Consider the following 21,031-nt stretch of genomic DNA (forward strand, 5'->3'; position numbering starts at 1 on the left):
ATAATCTTTAGCATTCTCAGATAATCTTGGGTAATCTAATAGGAAATCTAAGTAATCTAAGGGTAATATCAAATAATCTGTAGGTAATCTATAAGGTAATCTTTAATTTTTGAACTTAGTGAACGTCATTGATGAATTGTATCTTTTTACAATAATATACATTTGCAGTCGATTTTTTAGAGTTGACGCTACGTAAAAACGTGCTTTTTTATAATTTAAGAATTGTCGTGGTTATTTAGGTTTTCGCGGTACCACGTCTTTCTCTCTCAGGCCACGAACACGCGAGCATTTAAAAATTGCGAAATGCATTCTTATCTACAACTTTTGATAAGCCATCGTCATTTAACGGTAAAACAAAACCTATATTACAATTTTCATGTATTGAATATTCTGCCGGTAATTCCGATATTATTTTTATTTTTACCGCACTTTATTTTTATGAATGTATTGCAAAGAAAACAACTAACAGTAACAAAAATTAAATTTTTATTCCCAACGTTTTTGGGAATAAAATTGACAGCGTTAAGAACTAATAAAATATTTTAAAAATATATCAAAAAAATTTTTTTTAATGTTTTAAAATAGGAAAAAATTTTTACTGTTTACAACAAAAAAGTTAAAATATATATTAAAAAAAATTCTTTAAGATTAATTTTAAATTAAAAAAAGGGAATAATCAAAAAAGATATCATTCTAAATTCTAATATGATGGACATAATTTGTATTAGGTAATCTTAAGTAATCTGAGGTAGTATTAGGTAATCTTAAGTAATCTGAGGTAATTTAAAGGTAATCCGTATCAAGGGTAATTTTTGTACTCTATAACCACTAGTGACCAACCCCTCGTTTTAAACTTTTAAATGTGATAAAATTTTCCGCACGTGAGGCGAGATATTCATGTTTCTGAAAATTTATTTTTAAAAGATTTTTAAAAATTAACTTCGAATCTGGTTATTTGAGAATTTAAAGGAATTAGTAATACTATCTAAATTAAATTGTATAATTTTTTTTAATTTTATGATTTCTTCATCGATTAAATTAATTATAAAAATAAGTTAAATATATAATAATATTACGTGCAACTAATATTGGAGAGATTGGTTTTGACATACACTTATGATCGAATTGACAATGAAACGCTATAATCTTTTATATGCATATCATTAATTTTGTTGGTCTTATGCTGGAATATGTAGTACACTGAACAAAACTATATATCTATAAATGGATTGGCGTAAGTCACATTTGCGTAATCAGATTCCATTTTTATAGCATTCGCTAAAAACATATTTTTATTCTTAATTTTAATTTTTAATATAATTCTAATACACTGTAAATTGTAAGTCTGCTATAATAAGTTAACCTTCGATCAATTGATTTTTATTTCTGACTGCTAATCGAAGATTAGCACAACAAAGAGAGTTTACCGAGATTGAACAGATATTATTTTGACAAATAATATATAAAGTTTGATATAAATTTTTATTCTTAAACTTTTCAATAACCGATTATAGTTGAAAGTGTTATTATTATTATTAATATTATTACTATTTTTTATTAATAAAAAATGAGACGTTAAAATGATATGATAAATACAATTATATATAATAATATATAATTACATATAATTGTGGTATACTATTACTATATATTATATATATTATATTTTAAATATATTGTATATTATATATAAAATTATAAATATATAAATATATTAAATATATTATATATAAAATATATATATTATATTTTAAAAATAATTTATTTGGCACAAGTGTAGATATTATTATTCATATCGCAAATGTGAACGTTAAATAATAAAAAAAAATATTACAGAATAAAGAAAGTACTACTACATCGAACAGAAAATAATTTAGTTACGCAAATAGATCTAATATCGACTGTGTTTATTTATATCGTGGGAGTTAATCTTTTCTTCGAAACTTTTATAATATTTTATAAATATTTATATATGTATATCTCATATACTTTAATAGGTTTTATTATTATTTGGCTAATTTTTTAAATTCTTACGTGATATGACTTGTTCATCTTACTTTAATCATCTCTCATCTACATGCAATTTTGAATCGATATCAACTCACCTCTCTCTGCAATCAACTGTAGTAATCACGGTATGCATTGATAGTGTGAATTGTGAATACGAATAATAGGGAATATTTTTTTCTCATTTGTGATTGGAAATGCATATTGATTTTATTCAGACAATATCGAAATATATGAAATAGAGGAAATAATTTATCAAGGAAAAAATGTCAGTTTTTCATTTAAATAAAAAAGAAATTGTTATTGAGAACTGCCTAATATTTAAAATCTATCTCTTCTACGACAAATATTTTAGAAAAATTTAAATACTCTAAATTAAATATATTTAAATACGTAAAATTAATTTTTTAAATATCTCTTGAATAATATTTTGAAATATCATTTTTGAGACAATTTTTATCTTGCTTTATAATTAATGATATAAACATAAGCAAATCAAGACTGCAACAACATTTCGCTTTTCATTTTATTGTATTAATAAGTAGTATTGTTTAATAAAAATCAATGAAATGTATATGTTCTACACACTGTCAAAAATTATGAAATCTATGAAATAGTTGATGAATTATGAGCTAGAATTCATATTCATTATGATTCTATGAATATCCAAAAATCAATATTTGCAATATGCAATTGGCGGATTTGATTGGTGACTATATCGATTATTTAACATCTAGGTTTGTATTTCTATATAGTCACCGATCGGTTTACTATGTTACTAGGTTGGGCTATTATATCTGGTCTTTCTATAACAGTTTTGCGATAATTTAAGCAAATCGGGGACTCTGTAGAGTCGGTGCCATGGACCACCTCTTCTCATTTTCGTTCCCGATTTGCAGCAGTTGTATTGCGAACTTCTAGCAGTGAACCTGTGCTTGAATTAACGCATTAGTGAGATCTGAAGAATAGTCGAAGTAACTCGATTGATCGAGAATATCGCTTTCTCATTGTTATAAATTATGATATATTGCTACTGGTGATAGATTGATGCGGATTGATGAGTGCAGATATCTGAGAATTTAGTGCGATGTTTTTTAAGCTTTGAGAGTTGGGTTTGTTCGACAATCGTTTTTGTTACCATTGTGTTATTCTTTATATACACAATATACAGTAGTAAAGTATTGAGTCGTTAGGATATTTGTGGTGCATATCGATGTAACACGATACAGAGCTGCTTGATATCGTGTATATTTTTCAATAATGAATTAGTTTTCGAAAATTTTTAAAAATCTTCGCGCGTATATTATCACCATATGTAATACGACCATATCTCAATAATAACTTTAGTTTTTAAATAATAAAATGTATATATTTATCTCTGAAGAGGAAAAATCTTAAAAATTAACCGAAATAAGCCTAAATAAATTTCTAATTTATTACTTGTTGAGATAATTAGCATGAATTTATATGTCAGTGTTTTTAGACTTTGATTATCTCTTTTCTCTTTATTGATTAAAATTTTTTTATTCTTCCATTTATTTACAGTATTTACACCAAGGAAAATCATATTAAGATATATATTAATTTAAATATAATTTAAATATTTTAATCTTTTAATAAAATGAAGGAAAGTTTGATTATAAAGATTAATTTTAACATTATGTTTATTTACAGTTTATACAATTGAAATATTTAATATCATTTCTAATAGTATGATAGTGCATTAAAAATTAATAATAGAAATGTTATGTGTTATTTTTAAGTTAGAAGAAAGAGAGTTGAAGTACATGTTATACTTTTAGATGTATAATTTATTATAACAATTTCTTTATAGAAAAAATATGAAGAAACGATAACAAAACCAACATATTTCGGATTCTTAGCAGTTAATTGCACTTTGTTAGAGTTAATGTGAGTTTGGTCCTTACTTATTGTTAGTTTACTCACGATACAAATATAGGGCATTCCTTGTCCATTTATATATCGGCTTGTGTTGAGTTCTTGAAGGAAAAGCTTTTTTCTTTGTGATGAATTAAGAAAGTCCACTATATCTTTTTTGATAATACATTACATTATTTTTACGTTATGTTTGTAGGTTTCTAGTTTCTAGATTGTTTCAAAAAACGAAATCTAAGAGTCTGATGAATTGAATCTTTAATTAACGGGAAAAATAGGCTATCAAGAGTCAGCACGGTTAGTAAAGCGCAGATTCATTTTCTTCTTCTAATAAGAATTTATTGATTAAATCTATAAATGTATGTTTCAAATCCTGGATTGGACCATTATCAGCAAATGAATCAAGCTAAAGAGTGGATACGTCTGCTGGAGTTATTAAAGGTCATATACACTCTTGATTCACACATTTGCTGAAGATGGTCTAATTCAGGGATCAAAACGTACATTTATACAATTAATTTATAAATTCTCATTAGAAGATAAAGAATCCTGTTTTGCTAACCACGCCTGGCTCTTAAAAGCCCATTTCCCCATTAGTTGAATGTTTCATTTTTGTTTTAATCTTTATTACTTCTTTACAATGCTGTTAGAAAAATTAAATTAGATTGTTCCATACACCTTCGTACCTTGTAACTTGTATATCAAGAAATTTTGAAGTATTCAATTCAAACAATATAAGAAAAAAATTAGCTGACTTTGTATTTATTATTTACAAATATCTCGTGTATGAAAATTTCTTGCATGAAAAAATTTCAATTTTAAAAGATAAAAGAGCACGTTTTCAGAAGTATTTATTTTTATAAATAAATAAAAAACAATACAATTTTTTTAAACTCAATAAATTTCTATAATTCACTAAACAGTACTTTTTTTATATTTTTATTATGTTTTTGTAATTTTTAGTCGGTATCTCTGTTAATATCTCAGAATTAATATATATATTATTATATATATATATTATCTTAATATATTATATCTTAATATATTTTATCTTAATATATTAATATCATATTTTGTCTTTAATTTAATTTCCGCTTTAAAAAATATCGAAAAGACTATCAAAAGTTTGACAGTATTATCAAAATTGTAATCTGTCTGATTTCTAGTAAGTATCTGTATAGATATAAATTCTTATTTCAAGTTTTCAGTTAGATATTATAATGTAAAAAAATTATATATTTTCGTGCATGCCTTTTCTCTATTATTTTTATGGATATTTTTCATATTTATCATAATTCAAGGTAATGCACTTCATGTGTATATAGTAATGGTAGTAATTGACCAAATTATGTTCACATATATGCATGTCATAATGCCATAATATTTTTAATATTTCGAAACGATTTATGATTGATGATTATCGACTACTGCATTACTATATTATGTAACGAAAACATCTTATTGTTTTCTCATGTAATCGCAGCAACTATAATATTCGCATGACAAATCTACAAAAACAGTAAAAAAAAAAAAACGAGAATACTGGTTTTTAATTACAAATATAAGTACGTAGTCGTATGTACATTAAAGTATGTACATCCCAATGAAATGAATATTATCTAGTGATTTAAAAATATTTTCGGAAAGACGGTGATTCAATTGTATATCCATATGAAGGAAAAAGAACGATGACGAATGAGAAGAGAATCAATGAACCCGATGAGGTTAGTTTTATTTATTTATTTTTTTTTATTTTATTAATAAAACAAATTTTTATTAATTTTAAACTAGAAGGATATAATCTAGAATAATAGAAGATATAAATTATTTCGATGTTACTATTTAATCATACATTCATTTGATTAACATAACTAATTTATGTTTGAGTATAAAATCTGTTAAGTAATAAAACGGAACAGTAAACATTTTTCTCCATTTAAACTAATTTTAAAAATAAATTTCCAATTTTAAAAAATATATGTATTTATGTACTATTCGATGATATAATATTAATTTTTTTTTACAAAATCAATTTTTTTACAAAAATTAAAAATTGTCAAAACTATTATTTAATAGATTTTATATCGCTGCATTGTTTGCAATAATACGATTAATCATGAAAATTATGCAAACCTATTTAATTACTAATTTATTGTCTATATAATATTTTCATTTATATAACTTAGCTTAGTTTTCAAGGAATAACAAAATTATTCAATATATTGCTTATTTGATATTGCAATAAAATTTTTGTTGCAATAGTATTATATACATAATTAGATTATTAATTATTAAATCAGATAAAGAAATTAGATAAAGAAAATTTTAGCTAATAGCTATATATTTTTTAGAAAAGAAAATTATATTCTCGTATCACTTTATTCCTCTTTTAATCACTTTAATTACAAAGACTTTAATTAAAATAATTAAAACAAAATCTGTATATGCATCACAAACAGTGAATAAAATACGATAAAATAATAATAAAATTAGATAAAAACACTGAAAAATTGTTTCCCTTTTGACTTTGACTTAATTTTTATGATTTCTGTTTATTTCACACTACACGAAATAAAATCACTTTGTTAATTCAATCTAAAAATAATTAAAAATAATATAAAAATATTAAAATTATATTGTTTGAGCAAATAATATATATTTTTTACATATGTGTTAAATTTGAAGTCGGTTTATTCGCTTCCAAGATGTTATGCTGCCAGTTCTAAAAATATAATTTTAAGGAAAACGACGTTTTAAAGTTTGACTCGTATTAAAAGAAGTCTAGTATAAATAAAACACAACGTTATTAATTTTTCTTTTATATAAAACATAAAGCGTTCGATATACGATTCATATCGATCAAAAAAATCTTTCGTGCTTTTCTTCGATTACAAAATATAAAAGTATTAATTTCTTATTTATTAAATAAAGATATTTTAATTAATTTCTTTTCTCATGTAAATTGCACAAGTTTCTACATACAAGATTAATCTTAGCATATATACGTACTTGAGGAAGATAATAAAAAGCGTGGAGAGGAAAAAATAAGCAGAAGAGAATCTGCCTTTAACTTTAATTGACGCACGCACTTTTATATACGATAGATAAAATATTTCGATGCAATATAATACGACAAAGAGAGGATAAAAAAAAAAAGTAGCGCAATAGTAGCGAGAAAACGGAGGCAGTCGAGCAGGGAACACAAGGGGCGGCAAAATAAGAGACGAAATTAACAAGTACGAGGAGGGGATAGAGAGATATAGTCGTCTCTCCTCTGTCACGTATCAGCTGCTAACATTCAGTCCCCTCGTGACGTTCGCGTGCTGATCGCGTTGCTCGGTGCCTGTCGCGGTTCTCTCGCTACCAATCTCACTTTTGCACCAGGCACACGTGTACTTAATTGTTGGACACGTCATTTATATACGTCGAGAGGAGATATACCTGGAGAAAATTAAAACGCTAGTGTGGTACGCGCGCGTGAACCTTTCTACTGCACGTAACCTTGCCCGATGTCATCACCTTTCGTTGGCGTTCGGTCATCGTCGATAACGAGGAACTGAAAATTTCAACTTAGCTTAGCTTAGCAGCAGCAGCCGCAATAAAACAGCATGCCGACCACGAGAGTAGGTGTACTTGCGCCGTGAAGGACGTATTTCTTGTCTGTGTCGTCGATAAGCATAACCTCGAATTAAGCGGTGCTGGACAGTGCCGAATACAGGCGAGGCGAGAAAAGCACCCACTTGTTTTACGGCTTCTTCGTTTAAACTTTCTCAGGCATGGTGTATCGTATTAAATATTTATCAACGTTGTACAAAATGTTACATCTAACTTTATTGCATGAAATATATATAATATAATTTTTTTTCTTATCTACATTTTCTTATTAATATCAAGAATTATTTAAATGGAATTGTTATTATATTAGGTGAAATAATAAGTATTAGAGTCTACATAACTTGCATTGCACATTTCATATATATATTATATATATAATGCAATACATATGTATATATAATTATTTATATATAAATATATATTATATATATATATATAAATATATATACATATATAAATATATAATATATATATATATAAATATATATATATATATATTATATATATATATATTATATTATATATAAAAATCTTATTAATTTCTAGCTTCTAGATTTGAAATATAAAATTATATTTAATTACATATATATATTATTATATATGTGTGTGTGTATTTAATTTCATCATATTTTCAAATCTAGAAGCTAAAAACTGATAAGAGTCTGCGTATGAGTAAATACGTTTAATCTACTCAGCATGAATTCACACACATTTTTAACTCGATTTTTAATTTCTAGCAATAAACAATTACGAGCTTTTATCGTGTAGTAGTTGACTTATGATTAACGTCACGACCGCATTTTGTTCTATATACTGCATGCGAATATTTTGAGATCAAAATAATAATTTTAATTTATTGTCAGTTGCGGGATGCAGATGTTTAGTTGCAGTTTATATACATATATATTTATGTATATGTATATATGGATTGAGGAACCTTGCTAGTTTATAATAATAGTATATAATAGGTAGTAATTGCAAGCGATCGATGTTTGACATGCTTTAGGAGACAGAATCACGACTTGAACTCGCATAAAATGATATTGAATTGATTATGTTTATTTTCTCATATTCAATAAATTCACGAGATTATGAGTTTCTACATTTGCTATATTCATTTTTATTTTCTTTTTTGTTTGTTTATAATTAGAGCTTTTAAGAATTTTAATAGGTATTTTCTTTACATTTTTTTTCGTTGATATTCCTTCTTTTCATATTATGTCATTGGAGATAATTGAAATGTCTGGCATTCTTGTGATCATTATCTTATCGATCTTATCACAATCAGAATATGATTGACACAGATATTTACATTATGTATGTCTGTGTGTGTGTGTTGGCTCTTCGTTTTCTATCGCAATTTTATAGATAGATATATATTTTTTTTCTTGCTTTTTAAGGAGTTTTACGTAAACTTTACAAAACATACAGTATAATAGTGACGTGAAAGAAACAATCGTCCCTTCCTATCCTGTCCTAGCATTCAAGTCTCCTATTAAAGGATTTCCTTCATTATCTTCAAGTATTAAATCTTTGATTTTTTTCACGATCTCGGTTATTCCGTTCTTATTATATTGTTGTAATTTTTCAAATATTTTTTCCTATATTTTTATTTGTACGCCTTCTGTATTTCTCTCAACCTCGTTCTTTTAATTTCTTTTTTAATACTTTTCTTTATTCCTGTAATAAATTCTCCCATTGCTCTTCCTTTATTTTTCTCTTTTGGCATGTTGACAATTCCATCTGAAGTCCTCCAGCACATATAATCTTTTAATCTAATCCAGCGGTTTTCTTCTCTCCAGATTCCCAATCATTCGAATTATGTCAAACTCCTTGATGTAATCCCAAAGTTGCGTATTCTTATTATCTAGTCTTGCTAAAATTCTAAAATTCTATTCTGATTTTTCTTATTTTTAAATCTTCATTGTCTTTCTTTCACTTATCTGATTTTCCTCTTTTGCCCCACTTTTCTTCATGCGACTTTGCTCATTGATTATGAATCCATAGAATTTTCTCCAAAAATTTCGCTCTTTTAAACTTTCTTCTTCTTTCCAGACAAACTTCTTTTCATTGACTTATAATTTTCTGTGATCGATCTTTACTTTCGCTCCTTTCCCTTTTTCAGCTTCCGCAATCAAACGTATTTCCTTCTATGTACATATACTTGCCTTTCTTTCCAGGTTAAATCATTATTTATAAATATATTTTTAACTTTTAGATTTCTCTTTTTTGTTATTATTTCTCTTTCTTGTTTTTAAGTTTCGCTGTTATCATATTTGCCCTCCTTGTCCAGAAAACCTCTTCCATTGCGTCAGTCTTACATTACAACATATTACCAAGAGATTATTTGTATCTTTTGAATTAGTTTAGATTATTGAATTTAAAAATCTGAAGAAATTAGTATAAATAGTATTTTTGGTATACATATATTAAACTAAAAATAAAAATTTTGAGTTGTGTTTTTGATAGGACACACATAGACATATAAATAAAAAATTTAAGCATAATGAATTTTTGTTCATATCTTGATAAATATTGAAACAAAGTTAATGGTAGGGTTGTTGAAAGTTATACTTCAAAGCAAAAAAAAATTAATCTTCAATTTTCAAACTTAATTTTTTTTCTAAATTGATTTTTTATATTTTGCATATAAAAAATATAAAAGAAATTACGTTCATATTTTTTAAATAAAACACTTTTCATCTTACTGTACTATTTATAGTGTAGCATCCTGTACACTCATTATCTATTCATGCTAAGCGTATTACTGGTATCCGGTGCGAGCAATCACGCATTTTCATAGATTATTCTCGCATTACGTTGCTAGAACGTTAATACAAATGTATCAGTTTGATATTTTATAAATGGTATTGAGACAAAAATTAGACATTGAAAAATCGTCGATCATATTATATATTCAAGATTCTACCATAAGAAGACTGATTTTTATATATCTAATTTATTCAATTTTATATCATTTTTAATTTATCGAAATTGATATAACTGTATCAATTGTATCAACTAATCTATCAATATTGCTCGTTCTTTTTTGACTAGCCAATTTATTCGTTTGATATTCGTTATTTATTGATTATATGTATATACATACAAGTGAATAGTACTCTAGAAATTATTTGTGGATTACTTCCACAATTATGCTATCATTAATATAGCAGTATATAATAATATAGTTTATAGTTGATAAAAAATATAATTCAAAAAATTTTATATAATTATACATACTTTTAACAAAAAATAAACCTCTTATATATCATTTGTACAAAAAATTTGTCGATATAAGCAAAGATATAGACACACAAATAATATATTCTATTATTTTTTATAATATTATATTATTTATTATTAATATATTTTATCATATAGAGTAAATATTTAATTTTAATTTACTTTTATTTAAAAAAGATTAAATTTTTCTAACTTTTATCAATCTTTGATTAACACATCAGGACACAACTTTTTTCTAGATATAACTAGTATGAGGGGATTATTTTTTCTAAAATATATATAAATAAATATAAATACATTAATTAAATAAAAAAAAATATATATGTATATATAATTTTATTTAATATATACTTTTAAAAAAAGTAAATCTCTTTCTTTAAAATATATATATATACACATTGTATATATACATATGTATATAAGTATTAAAAAAAGAGATTTACTTTTTTTTAAAGTATATATTAATTAAATAAAATTATATTTTAAATATATATATATATTTAAAAAATGAATGATCTTAAGCTCTAGTATTAAATATTTAGCTAACAGAAAATGGGTTATTAAGAGTCAGGCGCGGTACCGATTCAAAGATTCTTTTTTTTTTCAAGAATTTCTAAGAATTTTTTCTGAGAATCTATTAGTTAATTCAGTAAGTGTCCGTTCCTGTCGGTTTCTGAATTGAACCTCATCAGCAAGTAAATCATATTTTCGAGCAACTGCGGTCAGGTAATTCTTTCCTCAACCGCCGGAAGGAGTTTCATCGCGATCACAATCATTGTGGGTATCATTGAAGTTATTGAAGGTCGTATATACTCTTTAGCTTGATTTAGTTGCTGATGATGGTTCAGGGATCGAAGCGTATATTTACAGAATTACTTAATATAGATTCTCATTAGCAGAAAAGAATCTGCGCTTTGCTAACCGCATTTGGCTTTTAATAATGCATTTTCCGTTATACATATATACATATATATATATATATATATATATATATATATATATACTTTTAATACGTACAATAATGTATATAAAATATAAATATATACACATACATACACATTATACACAATTCAAAATAATTTGTCACGACTGAGAGGTTATTTAATAAATTGATAAACAATTTAATATTTCTTATAACTTATAACAATTGCAATTATAAACTCTAATTTATTTTGAAATTTTCTGATCATATAAATTTTTCTGTTAATTTGTCCTTTTAGATACAAGAAAAAAACCATATATTTCAAGTCTATAAATATATGTATATAAAATTTAATTCAATGAATTTTGGATATATAATTAGGTGTTCCTTTTCTTTTGTTCTTATGTATCCTTATATATTATATCCTTTATATTTATATTCCTTATGTATTATATTTCAGGGTTCCGGGTACTTAAAGCGTGCAAATACTGAACGTCTCCATGAAATTTTTAATCAGGTCAGTAAATGAAATGCTTGAATAAATTTGGATAAGTTCCAGTGCGTTTTTTTTACACAAACATTGTTGTAAGACAATTTTAAAATTTATATTTCTTTTATTATAAAATATTTTTTTTATTACTTTACATTTTTCTGATGTGTATTCTGTCGTAGAAAAAGTAATTTATTACGTATACCTGCAATGTTTCTAAACATTGTGTTATATATTTAATTTATAATGTAAATTTTATTATATATTTTTTATATATTTTGTTTGCAATTAATTATTTTTTGACCATAATTACAAAACATCACAATACTAACATCTTTAGATATACATACAGTAATTAAATATTTTTTTAATGAATTTACAGTATGCCTCGCAGGAAAAGAATGGTGAGAGATTTATGACCTCATCTGACTTTGTACGCAGTTATCTTGGCCTTTATACGGATGCTGATTATAATCCCGATTCTGTCAATTTACTTGCTGGTATCGTCGACACTAGTAAAGATGGGTAAGTCATACACTTACGATATTGTAGGATAGTATATAGTTTCTAATATTTAATAGTCAATATAAAATCAATGAGAGAGATATTATTTTAATGATATTATTAAATATATTGTATATATATGTGTGCGCAAATAAAAATGCTGCTTATAAAATACTTAAAAACTTAAAAATAAAAAATAGAAAGGAACAAAATGTATGTGGAAGAATTTACTCTATAATTGATTTTTTAAATTTCAGTCTCATATCGTTTGCCGAATTTCAAGCGTTTGAAGGTCTTCTTTGTGTACCAGACGCTTTATACAAAACAGCTTTTCAACTATTTGATACTAATGGAAATGGAATGGTTGCATTTGGTAAGAATTATTATATATTATAAAAAAAATTGTTTTTTTTAATATACGTGCTTTATATGTATGTTATATATCTTATTTTCGAATTGCAGACGAGTTCGTTGAGGTGATGCGGAAAACCGTACTACACCAAAAAATGCCCTTTAATATGGACAGTAGCTTTGTTAAACTTTACTTTGGAAAAGATAAGCAGAGATTAATCAACTATGCGGAATTTAGCCAGTTTTTGCATGTAAGTATTTTGCTCTAGTGTACGTTTGATTTAGTTGGTTTTGCTAAGAAACGAGCCAAGTATGATGTAACAAGTGATGATGAAACATACGTTTGGTTTATCGTGTGCAATAACTTTACGTGTATAACTTGACTGATATTTAGGAAAACTATAAAATAACATTTTTTATCTCGAAATTTTTAAAGTATTTTATAAAAGTTGACTTTTACGCAAACTTAAATAAAAAACATAGATACAAAAAAAATTTTAAAGTACATTTTTTTATGGAACTATTTGTTTTTATTTTTTGGATTTTTTACATTTCTTTAATTTTTGCGATTCATTACAAATATTTATAAATATGAGGCTAATATATATATATATATATATATATATATATATATATATATATATATTATGGAGTTAACAGAATAAGATTTAATGCTAAAATTCTTTATCTTTAGGACTTCCATGAAGAATATGCAACAGAGGCTTTTAAGAAATTCGATAAGGATAGCGCAGGTTTTATTTCAGCGTTAGACTTTCAAGATATCATGCTCAGTATTAAGAGTCATCTACTCACAAAAGATGTGAAGGATAATTTAATTGCTGTAAGTATATGTATGTTATGTAAATAGAAGATTTTGCAAACAGGAAAATTTTTAAAATAATATTTTGTAATTTATGAAAAAAGATATTTCTAATTAAATTATACTGCTTATTATACATACATATAGAATATTATATATACAGAATATTTGCTAATTATAAGTTAATAATTATTACTTTTTACGTTCGTTATTTTGATAATATTATATATAATAGAGTTAAAATACTGGAGTACTTAACACCTAGAATACAGAGAGAACTTTATTTTTTAATTGTATTGTAGGCAGTTAGTGCCGGCCAAAGTGGGCGAAAAGTCAGTTTCCCATATTTTATGGCGTTCAACTCTCTTCTAAACAACATGGAACTTATTAAACGTATCTACTTAAATGCGACCAATGGTCACAGATATCAAGAAGTCACCAAAGGTAAATATTTTATTTTAAAGACAATGATAAATACTATTAAGTTTATAAAAAAGTTTACTATTTTATTTATTGATATAAGAAGCATAAAAAACGAACAAATTTTTTTTATAATAAATATAATAAATATATTTTTAATCATTTAGACATTGATTCATATAATTTATTTCTAATCGTATAATTATCGATTTTGATCAATACAATGATTAACAAATTTTAATAAATTAATAAATTTGATATCAATATATTTTATTGTTAAAATTTAAACATTAATTTTTTTGACAGAGGAATTTCTTTATTCTGCACAAATGATGTCCCAAATAACCCCATTGGAGGTCGACATCCTGTTTCATCTTTGCGACCTACTCCACCAAACTGGGTGAGTATCTTCGAAGATATTGAAATGTTTTCTTCCTTGTTGGTTGAGGGAAAATTACGTGGAATGGAACGATCGCTTCAGCAATTAATTACAGCAAATTAATCGTGGCTTATTAATTTAAGAGCGACTTGTTTCCATGTTGATTTCGATCAGTGCGAAAAATAAGAAAACAAGTCACGTAATGCTATCTGCACCAGCAAGCACATCGTCATCATCCAAATGTCAAGTATGTCTTGTTCTTGGCAAGGAAGACGGAGATTATCTTCTTGAGTGAATCATTTCTCATCGCCTTCTATGCCTACAGCGTGTGCTTAATTATTTTTTTTCCGATATTTGAACAATTGCTAAGACAAGCTTCCTATATTGAAAACGTTTGTTTACGTGTTTACGCTGCCTGGATCAGACCTACGGAAGATGACGAGGCAGATTCGCGGCTCGGGTGCGTCTTTGTATTACAGAATATCACGTGCTAAAAACATGTTATATATAAATATGCGTATCTCAACAATATTTTTATTCTCACCTACTATCCTCAACGTCTATCTCAGGACGATGGTGTACGCAAATACATATTTGCACGCCGTGGACATACTAACAATTGTGTTATTCTGTCTTCTATTAAGACAGATACGATCTAAGAGCACATGATGGATCATATTGGCAGGATTCTATTTATTGCTTCAAACAATATCATCAACGCCAATGCATTTGTTTTTTTAACAGTTTATTTGTATATCTTTTCCCTTATTTATATTTAGTAATTGCAGCTTTTTTTTGATACATACTAAGCTCGTATTCATTTTTTTATATTTCAGGAAGATTGTGTATAATGATCTCGTGGCTATTACTCCTGAGCAGTATTTCAAGCAGATTACAAAACGTGTTGCCGAAATCAAAGCGGTGTCAGTAAGTATAACGATGAAAGAATCTTGTGATCTTAAAAATTAGTCACATTTTTTATGCCAAATGTTTATGAGAATATAATTTAGTAAGTATTGTTATCTTGCAGAGTCCGGATGAACGCGGTATTATTGTGCAAATACTCGAGAGCGGTTATCGGTTTGTACTTGGGTCTATTGGTGGAGGTATGTATAAAAATTTCTCTTTATAATTTTCTTTTTAAAAATTTACTCTGAGGAATTTCAATTTAATATTATTATTAATGCAATAGTAGAATTTAAAGATGCAAATGAAAATATCGAGTGATATATATATATATATATATATATATATATAAATTCATATAAATTTTACAAGTTAAATTTTTTTACAAAATATATAAAATTCAATCTTTTCAATATATCAAGATATAAAAATGTATATAATGTATATTTATTTATTACATTTAAAGTTGGAATGATTAACAATAATTACTAAACTATACTTTGCAATAATTTGCAATAATATATATATTAAGTAGAGTGATTGTGTCCTTTTAGCTGTTGGTGCTACAGCTGTATATCCTATTGATTTGGTGAAGACCAGATTGCAGAATCAGAGAACCGGATCTTTCATAGGCGAGTTGATGTACAGAAACAGCTTCGATTGCTTCAAAAAGGTTGGAATCAAAAAGTCTCGATGTGTAACACTGTCTACATTGTTAATCATGAAGCTGGTGTTTTTCGTTTGACAGGTTATACGGCACGAGGGCTTTTTTGGTCTTTATCGAGGTCTGGTGCCTCAGTTAATGGGAGTAGCCCCGGAAAAGGCTATTAAACTTACAGTTAACGATTTCGTCAGGGATAAGTTCATGGATAAAAATGGAAATTTACCATTATATGGAGAAATTCTATCTGGTGCCTGTGTGAGTACTTTATATCGTATCACGTATTTTTAGTGCCTTAAAGCTCCCAACTAGATGAAACATGAACTTTAGAATGAGACACAAGATGGGCGGATGAGCAGATGTCCCAATGTCAAATACAAGGAATATGAATAATGAGATATCACAGTGATTTAGATGGTCGCACATGTATTCTTATCGCACACTTCTATAATCGGAGAACAAATAAGGTATTTATGCAACAAGGTGTCATTTTTTTCTACAGGCCGGAGCGTCGCAGGTCATATTCACTAATCCTTTGGAGATTGTAAAAATTCGGTTACAAGTAGCCGGGGAAATCGCAGGAGGGTCAAAGGTTAGAGCATGGGCCGTCGTCAAGGAATTAGGTCTTTTTGGATTATACAAAGTGGGTAATGATAATGACATCCTATTAGTCTTATCTATTTATCTTTTTTTTTTTTTTACAACTTGTGCTGACAGTCGCAATTTTCTTATAGGGTGCTAGGGCCTGCTTTTTACGAGACGTGCCATTTAGCGCCATTTATTTTCCTATGTACGCTCACACGAAAACACGATTGGCCGACGAAGGGGGTTACAATACGCCATTATCGCTTCTCGTTTCCGGTGCGATCGCTGGCGTTCCTGCAGCAGCGTTAGTCACTCCTGCGGATGTAATAAAAACGAGATTGCAAGTGCGTTTTCTTATTTTAATTATCGCTATTTTATTTAAATTATCAAAAAGATCGTGATATTTATATTATATTATATTATTTTTAATATTATATAATATTATAAAAATAATATAATATTAAAAATATTACGACCTTTTTGATAATTTTGTTATTTACCTGTCTTAGGTTGTAGCTAGAGAAGGCCAAACTACATATAACGGATTGCTGGACTGTGCCAGGAAAATTTACAAGGAGGAGGGTGCCAGGGCATTCTGGAAGGGCGCGACAGGTATATCATTTTATTTTGTATTTTCTACGAATAAAGTTTTTGAGATAATTAATATCTTTCTCATTCTTGCATAAATACACTGAAAAATTTTTTAAAAATTTATAAATGCCCTGATATCACACGCTTTCATATATCAGTAGGATGGCTGTCGTAAAAAGAGAAAAAAATAAGTAAGCTATATAATAAACGTAATAATCTTTTCTATCAAAAATAGATACAGGATTTCCTGATTTAGAAATACATATGATGATCTCTGTCACAAAGAGATAGAGAGACTTAAGTAATCAAATCGATTACAATCCTTTTATTCCTGTAAGAAGCAGAAATACAATTTTTACGTTTCTCTTTCTTTTGTTACAACCTTGAAAATATAGTTAGTAATATATTCTGCTTTTGTGTCGATTGCATGCGCGGGGGATCGACCCTGCTGCATCTTTCGACCTTATTTCCTTCTCCATATGACCCGGCGATTTACTTATCAGTAAGTACCTCTTCTCTTCGTTTATAATTATACCTGTGTTCTTGTTTCTTTTTGCAATCCGCAGTCAACATACTTACTCTTTGTATTCAGAATAATCATCGAATGTAACATATATCGTGACATTTTATTCATGCATATTTTCAGCTATAACTTTGAAAATGCAGGTCAATAAACTATAAATCTTTTATGACATACATCGTTGAGTATATTATAAAGATATTGTTTTCAGATTTTTACCAAAAGTAGTATAATAGGAACGAAATATTAATGTCTTTTTCTGTGAAGTGAAGGATATGGGGAGAAAAAAAGATTTATGAAAACAAAACTGATACTCGTCTTTGTTCAAACAGCTTAATTGAATAAATTATGTTATAAATTATAATTATTGTAAGACATTGTGATACTTTTTATTCATTTATACAATTATATATAAGCTAAAAATCATTATATTAATTTATAATAATTTATTGCATTAAGTGTATATACATTTGTTTAATTGCAATACATATTTATTTAAAAGAGAGGAGAAACTTAATTTTGCTCATTGAATTTTTTTTCAATGAATGATAATGTAAATGTGTAATGTGACTATAATTTTAAGTTACATATTGCATTAAGTTTTCAGCTCTTTACTGACTTATTTATTGAATTATTTATTGAATTCTTTATTGACTAGCATTTTCTCAACCGTGGCTAATATTTATTTACAGATATTTCATGAAATTAACAGCATAATAATTGAAAATAATTACATTGAATAAGACACATAATGTGAAGTTTAAAATTATTAATTTTGCCTTTTGATGTTTTTTTTTATCTCCATTCGTTTTAAAGTATAATGTCATCCAGTCGCGTGAAATTATACATGCACATGCGCATATAAATAAAAAAACAAATATAATTATATATTATAAATATAATTATATAAATATAAATTTTATATTTATATAAATATATGTATAAATGTAATTTATATAAATATAAAATAATTAGATAAATATCACTTTTTCATGATGTCCATTTGTCTTGTTCTTTCCGAAAGAAGATAGGCAGCCATCATGCTTGTCACATTGCAACATTTTAAATCTTTATTTGGACAAAGAAGATGAAATTGCGTACATGTTCACGATTATATATCCAAGATCAATATTTATTTTACAGCTCGAGTGTTCAGATCATCACCTCAATTTGGTGTCACTCTCTTCACATATGAGTTGCTACAAAGATTGTTTGTTGTCGATTTTGGAGGATCGTAAGTATATAATTTAAGAAATATAAATTAGAGAATAATGTTAAATATAATTTCCTTTTATTTTATAATATCTTATTTTATAATATTTTATTATATAAAACAAATATGTATACACATGTATCTAAACAATATTTAATGTTTCTCTATAGTCGACCTTCAGGGTCGGAACAAAAGGTGCCTACCATGGGAGTCGCAGATGAAATTCGATCAACGAATCCAGATCATATAGGTGGCTACCAAGTAGCTCTGCCCATCTTCACGGGTATAGAAAGCAAATTCGGTCTTTGCCTACCCAGGTTCCAGGCTGTTACCGGAAAATAACAATATTGTTAGCAGTTGCTAGAAAACTAACTTGTAGCAATCCCTGCCATAAATAATGTACGAATACCAGTTACTGATTGCTTTGTCGACTAGTGAAGTGAGTGAGATGCGTTGTGAGCTTCACGAATCACACATAATTATGAGTTCGCAAAACATTTCATCTCAATAATCGTCTCGGCCATTTCGAGTTGGATATCGTATAGATCATATGAAATTGCGATAAGAAGGAACAATCGTCGATTGAAACACGTTGAATCATTAGGTGCGCATAAAAAGTGTAATAGTAATTATATAGATTGGCCAAGGAGAAGTACAAAATCTATAGCTTGCAGAATGCCCAGAAATGTTCGTGATAGCTGAATCGATTAGTCAATTGATACAGAAACAGAACCAATGGCATTGAAACTATTTATTTTGATACTATATAAATATGTTATATCAAATTGTGAGATGCCGTCTGTGCGTAATTATTTTATGAAACGAAAGAGAGAAAGAGAGAGAGAGAGAGAGAGAGCGAAAGAGAGAGTGAGAGAGAATGAGAAAGAGAGAAAGAGAAATGGATCTTTATCGACGATTTGTTATTGCTAACTTAAATGTTTCTACCGATACATGTATAGTAACCAACTAAGTGTATGTGTTCGTTAAATCACGAACGATTAACGCCAATAGATGATACGAGTGATGTTCTAGCAAAGGTTCTATAATCTCCGTGATGGCCCTGACGTATAAGCACCAGATATATTAATGTAAATTTTAAAATAACGAGTTAGGCCTTTGTAATTACATTTATTATTTATCCAAATGCTTAGTTTGTATAGCTTGTATAGTTGGTGAGTAGGAGGCCAGTAAATTTGTTTTAAGTCATATACGCTCGTCGTAACTGCAAAGCAATTATTGACAAATAATACTCGTATATATATATATTTATTATTGAATGTGAGAAATAGATAAACGAGAGATTTACCAAATCTTATTATTATCAATATTTTATCTATTAGAACAGAATATAATAGATAAAATATAAATAAATTGAACAATATTCTTTTATAAATATATTTTTAAGTATTAAATTGAAATATAAACAGTTTTTTCACATGTTTTTGAACGCCATAATTTTTTAAAATATATTTTTGAACAACGCAATTATTTCGCGTTTTCTTTAATAAGGAATATGTCAAATATTGTAACAATTAAAACTTTAATTAAAACGGACTTATTGGCACTTTAACACCAGTTATACAATTACGCAAGTGAATAGAAAAGAGGGTAACGCACATAATTCTGGAAAGTTTCTTGATAGTGGCAGTTATTAAGAATATGCATTTCTCCGTGTTCATCTTCTTTCTTTCATTGCGGAAAAAAATTATACGAAATAATAAAAAAAAATTTCCGAAAAGATCTATAAAACAGACAATATATCAAAACTTATTAAATGCACGGAATTTTTTGCAAACATACATTATTAATTGCGCGTAACGGTGCGGATCTTAATTGGGAATACAAGATAACAAAGAAAATCATTTTGTTTACACTGGCAAATAAACTTTTTTTTAAAGTTTGAAA

At 26.9% G+C, this 21,031-nt stretch overlaps 1 protein-coding gene across 9 annotated transcripts in view; it reads left to right on the forward strand.

Annotated features, from left to right (window-relative positions):
• Aralar1 (calcium-binding mitochondrial carrier protein Aralar1) overlaps positions 1 to 21,031 on the forward strand; it is a 33,473-nt gene extending 12,442 nt beyond the window's left edge. For 4 of the 9 annotated variants that reach the window (XM_083048668.1, XM_083048659.1, XM_083048661.1 and 1 more), the window contains 17 exons: positions 12,147 to 12,203; positions 12,559 to 12,701; positions 12,938 to 13,053; positions 13,143 to 13,282; positions 13,726 to 13,872; positions 14,154 to 14,295; positions 14,578 to 14,671; positions 15,075 to 15,110; positions 15,487 to 15,577; positions 15,681 to 15,756; positions 16,111 to 16,229; positions 16,305 to 16,475; positions 16,720 to 16,860; positions 16,952 to 17,146; positions 17,312 to 17,414; positions 19,057 to 19,147; positions 19,297 to 21,031. In XM_083048668.1, the coding sequence (XP_082904794.1) occupies positions 12,147 to 12,203; positions 12,559 to 12,701; positions 12,938 to 13,053; positions 13,143 to 13,282; positions 13,726 to 13,872; positions 14,154 to 14,295; positions 14,578 to 14,671; positions 15,075 to 15,110; positions 15,487 to 15,577; positions 15,681 to 15,756; positions 16,111 to 16,229; positions 16,305 to 16,475; positions 16,720 to 16,860; positions 16,952 to 17,146; positions 17,312 to 17,414; positions 19,057 to 19,147; positions 19,297 to 19,468 (2,034 nt within the window). In that variant the 3' untranslated portion in view covers positions 19,469 to 21,031. Of the gene's footprint in view, positions 1 to 5,477; positions 5,628 to 7,184; positions 7,527 to 7,547; positions 7,678 to 12,146; positions 12,204 to 12,558; positions 12,702 to 12,937; positions 13,054 to 13,142; positions 13,283 to 13,725; positions 13,873 to 14,153; positions 14,296 to 14,577; positions 14,672 to 15,074; positions 15,111 to 15,486; positions 15,578 to 15,680; positions 15,757 to 16,110; positions 16,230 to 16,304; positions 16,476 to 16,719; positions 16,861 to 16,951; positions 17,147 to 17,311; positions 17,415 to 19,056; positions 19,148 to 19,296 lie in introns of those variants that run through there. The other 5 variants (XM_083048662.1, XM_083048663.1, XM_083048667.1 and 2 more) reach the window with 5 other exon arrangements.

This window comes from Prenolepis imparis, unplaced genomic scaffold (genome assembly GCF_030444845.1).
Source record: "Prenolepis imparis isolate NDT839.2.m4 unplaced genomic scaffold, iyPreImpa1.0 SCAF_10, whole genome shotgun sequence".
Taxonomy (NCBI): Eukaryota; Metazoa; Arthropoda; class Insecta; order Hymenoptera; family Formicidae; genus Prenolepis; species Prenolepis imparis.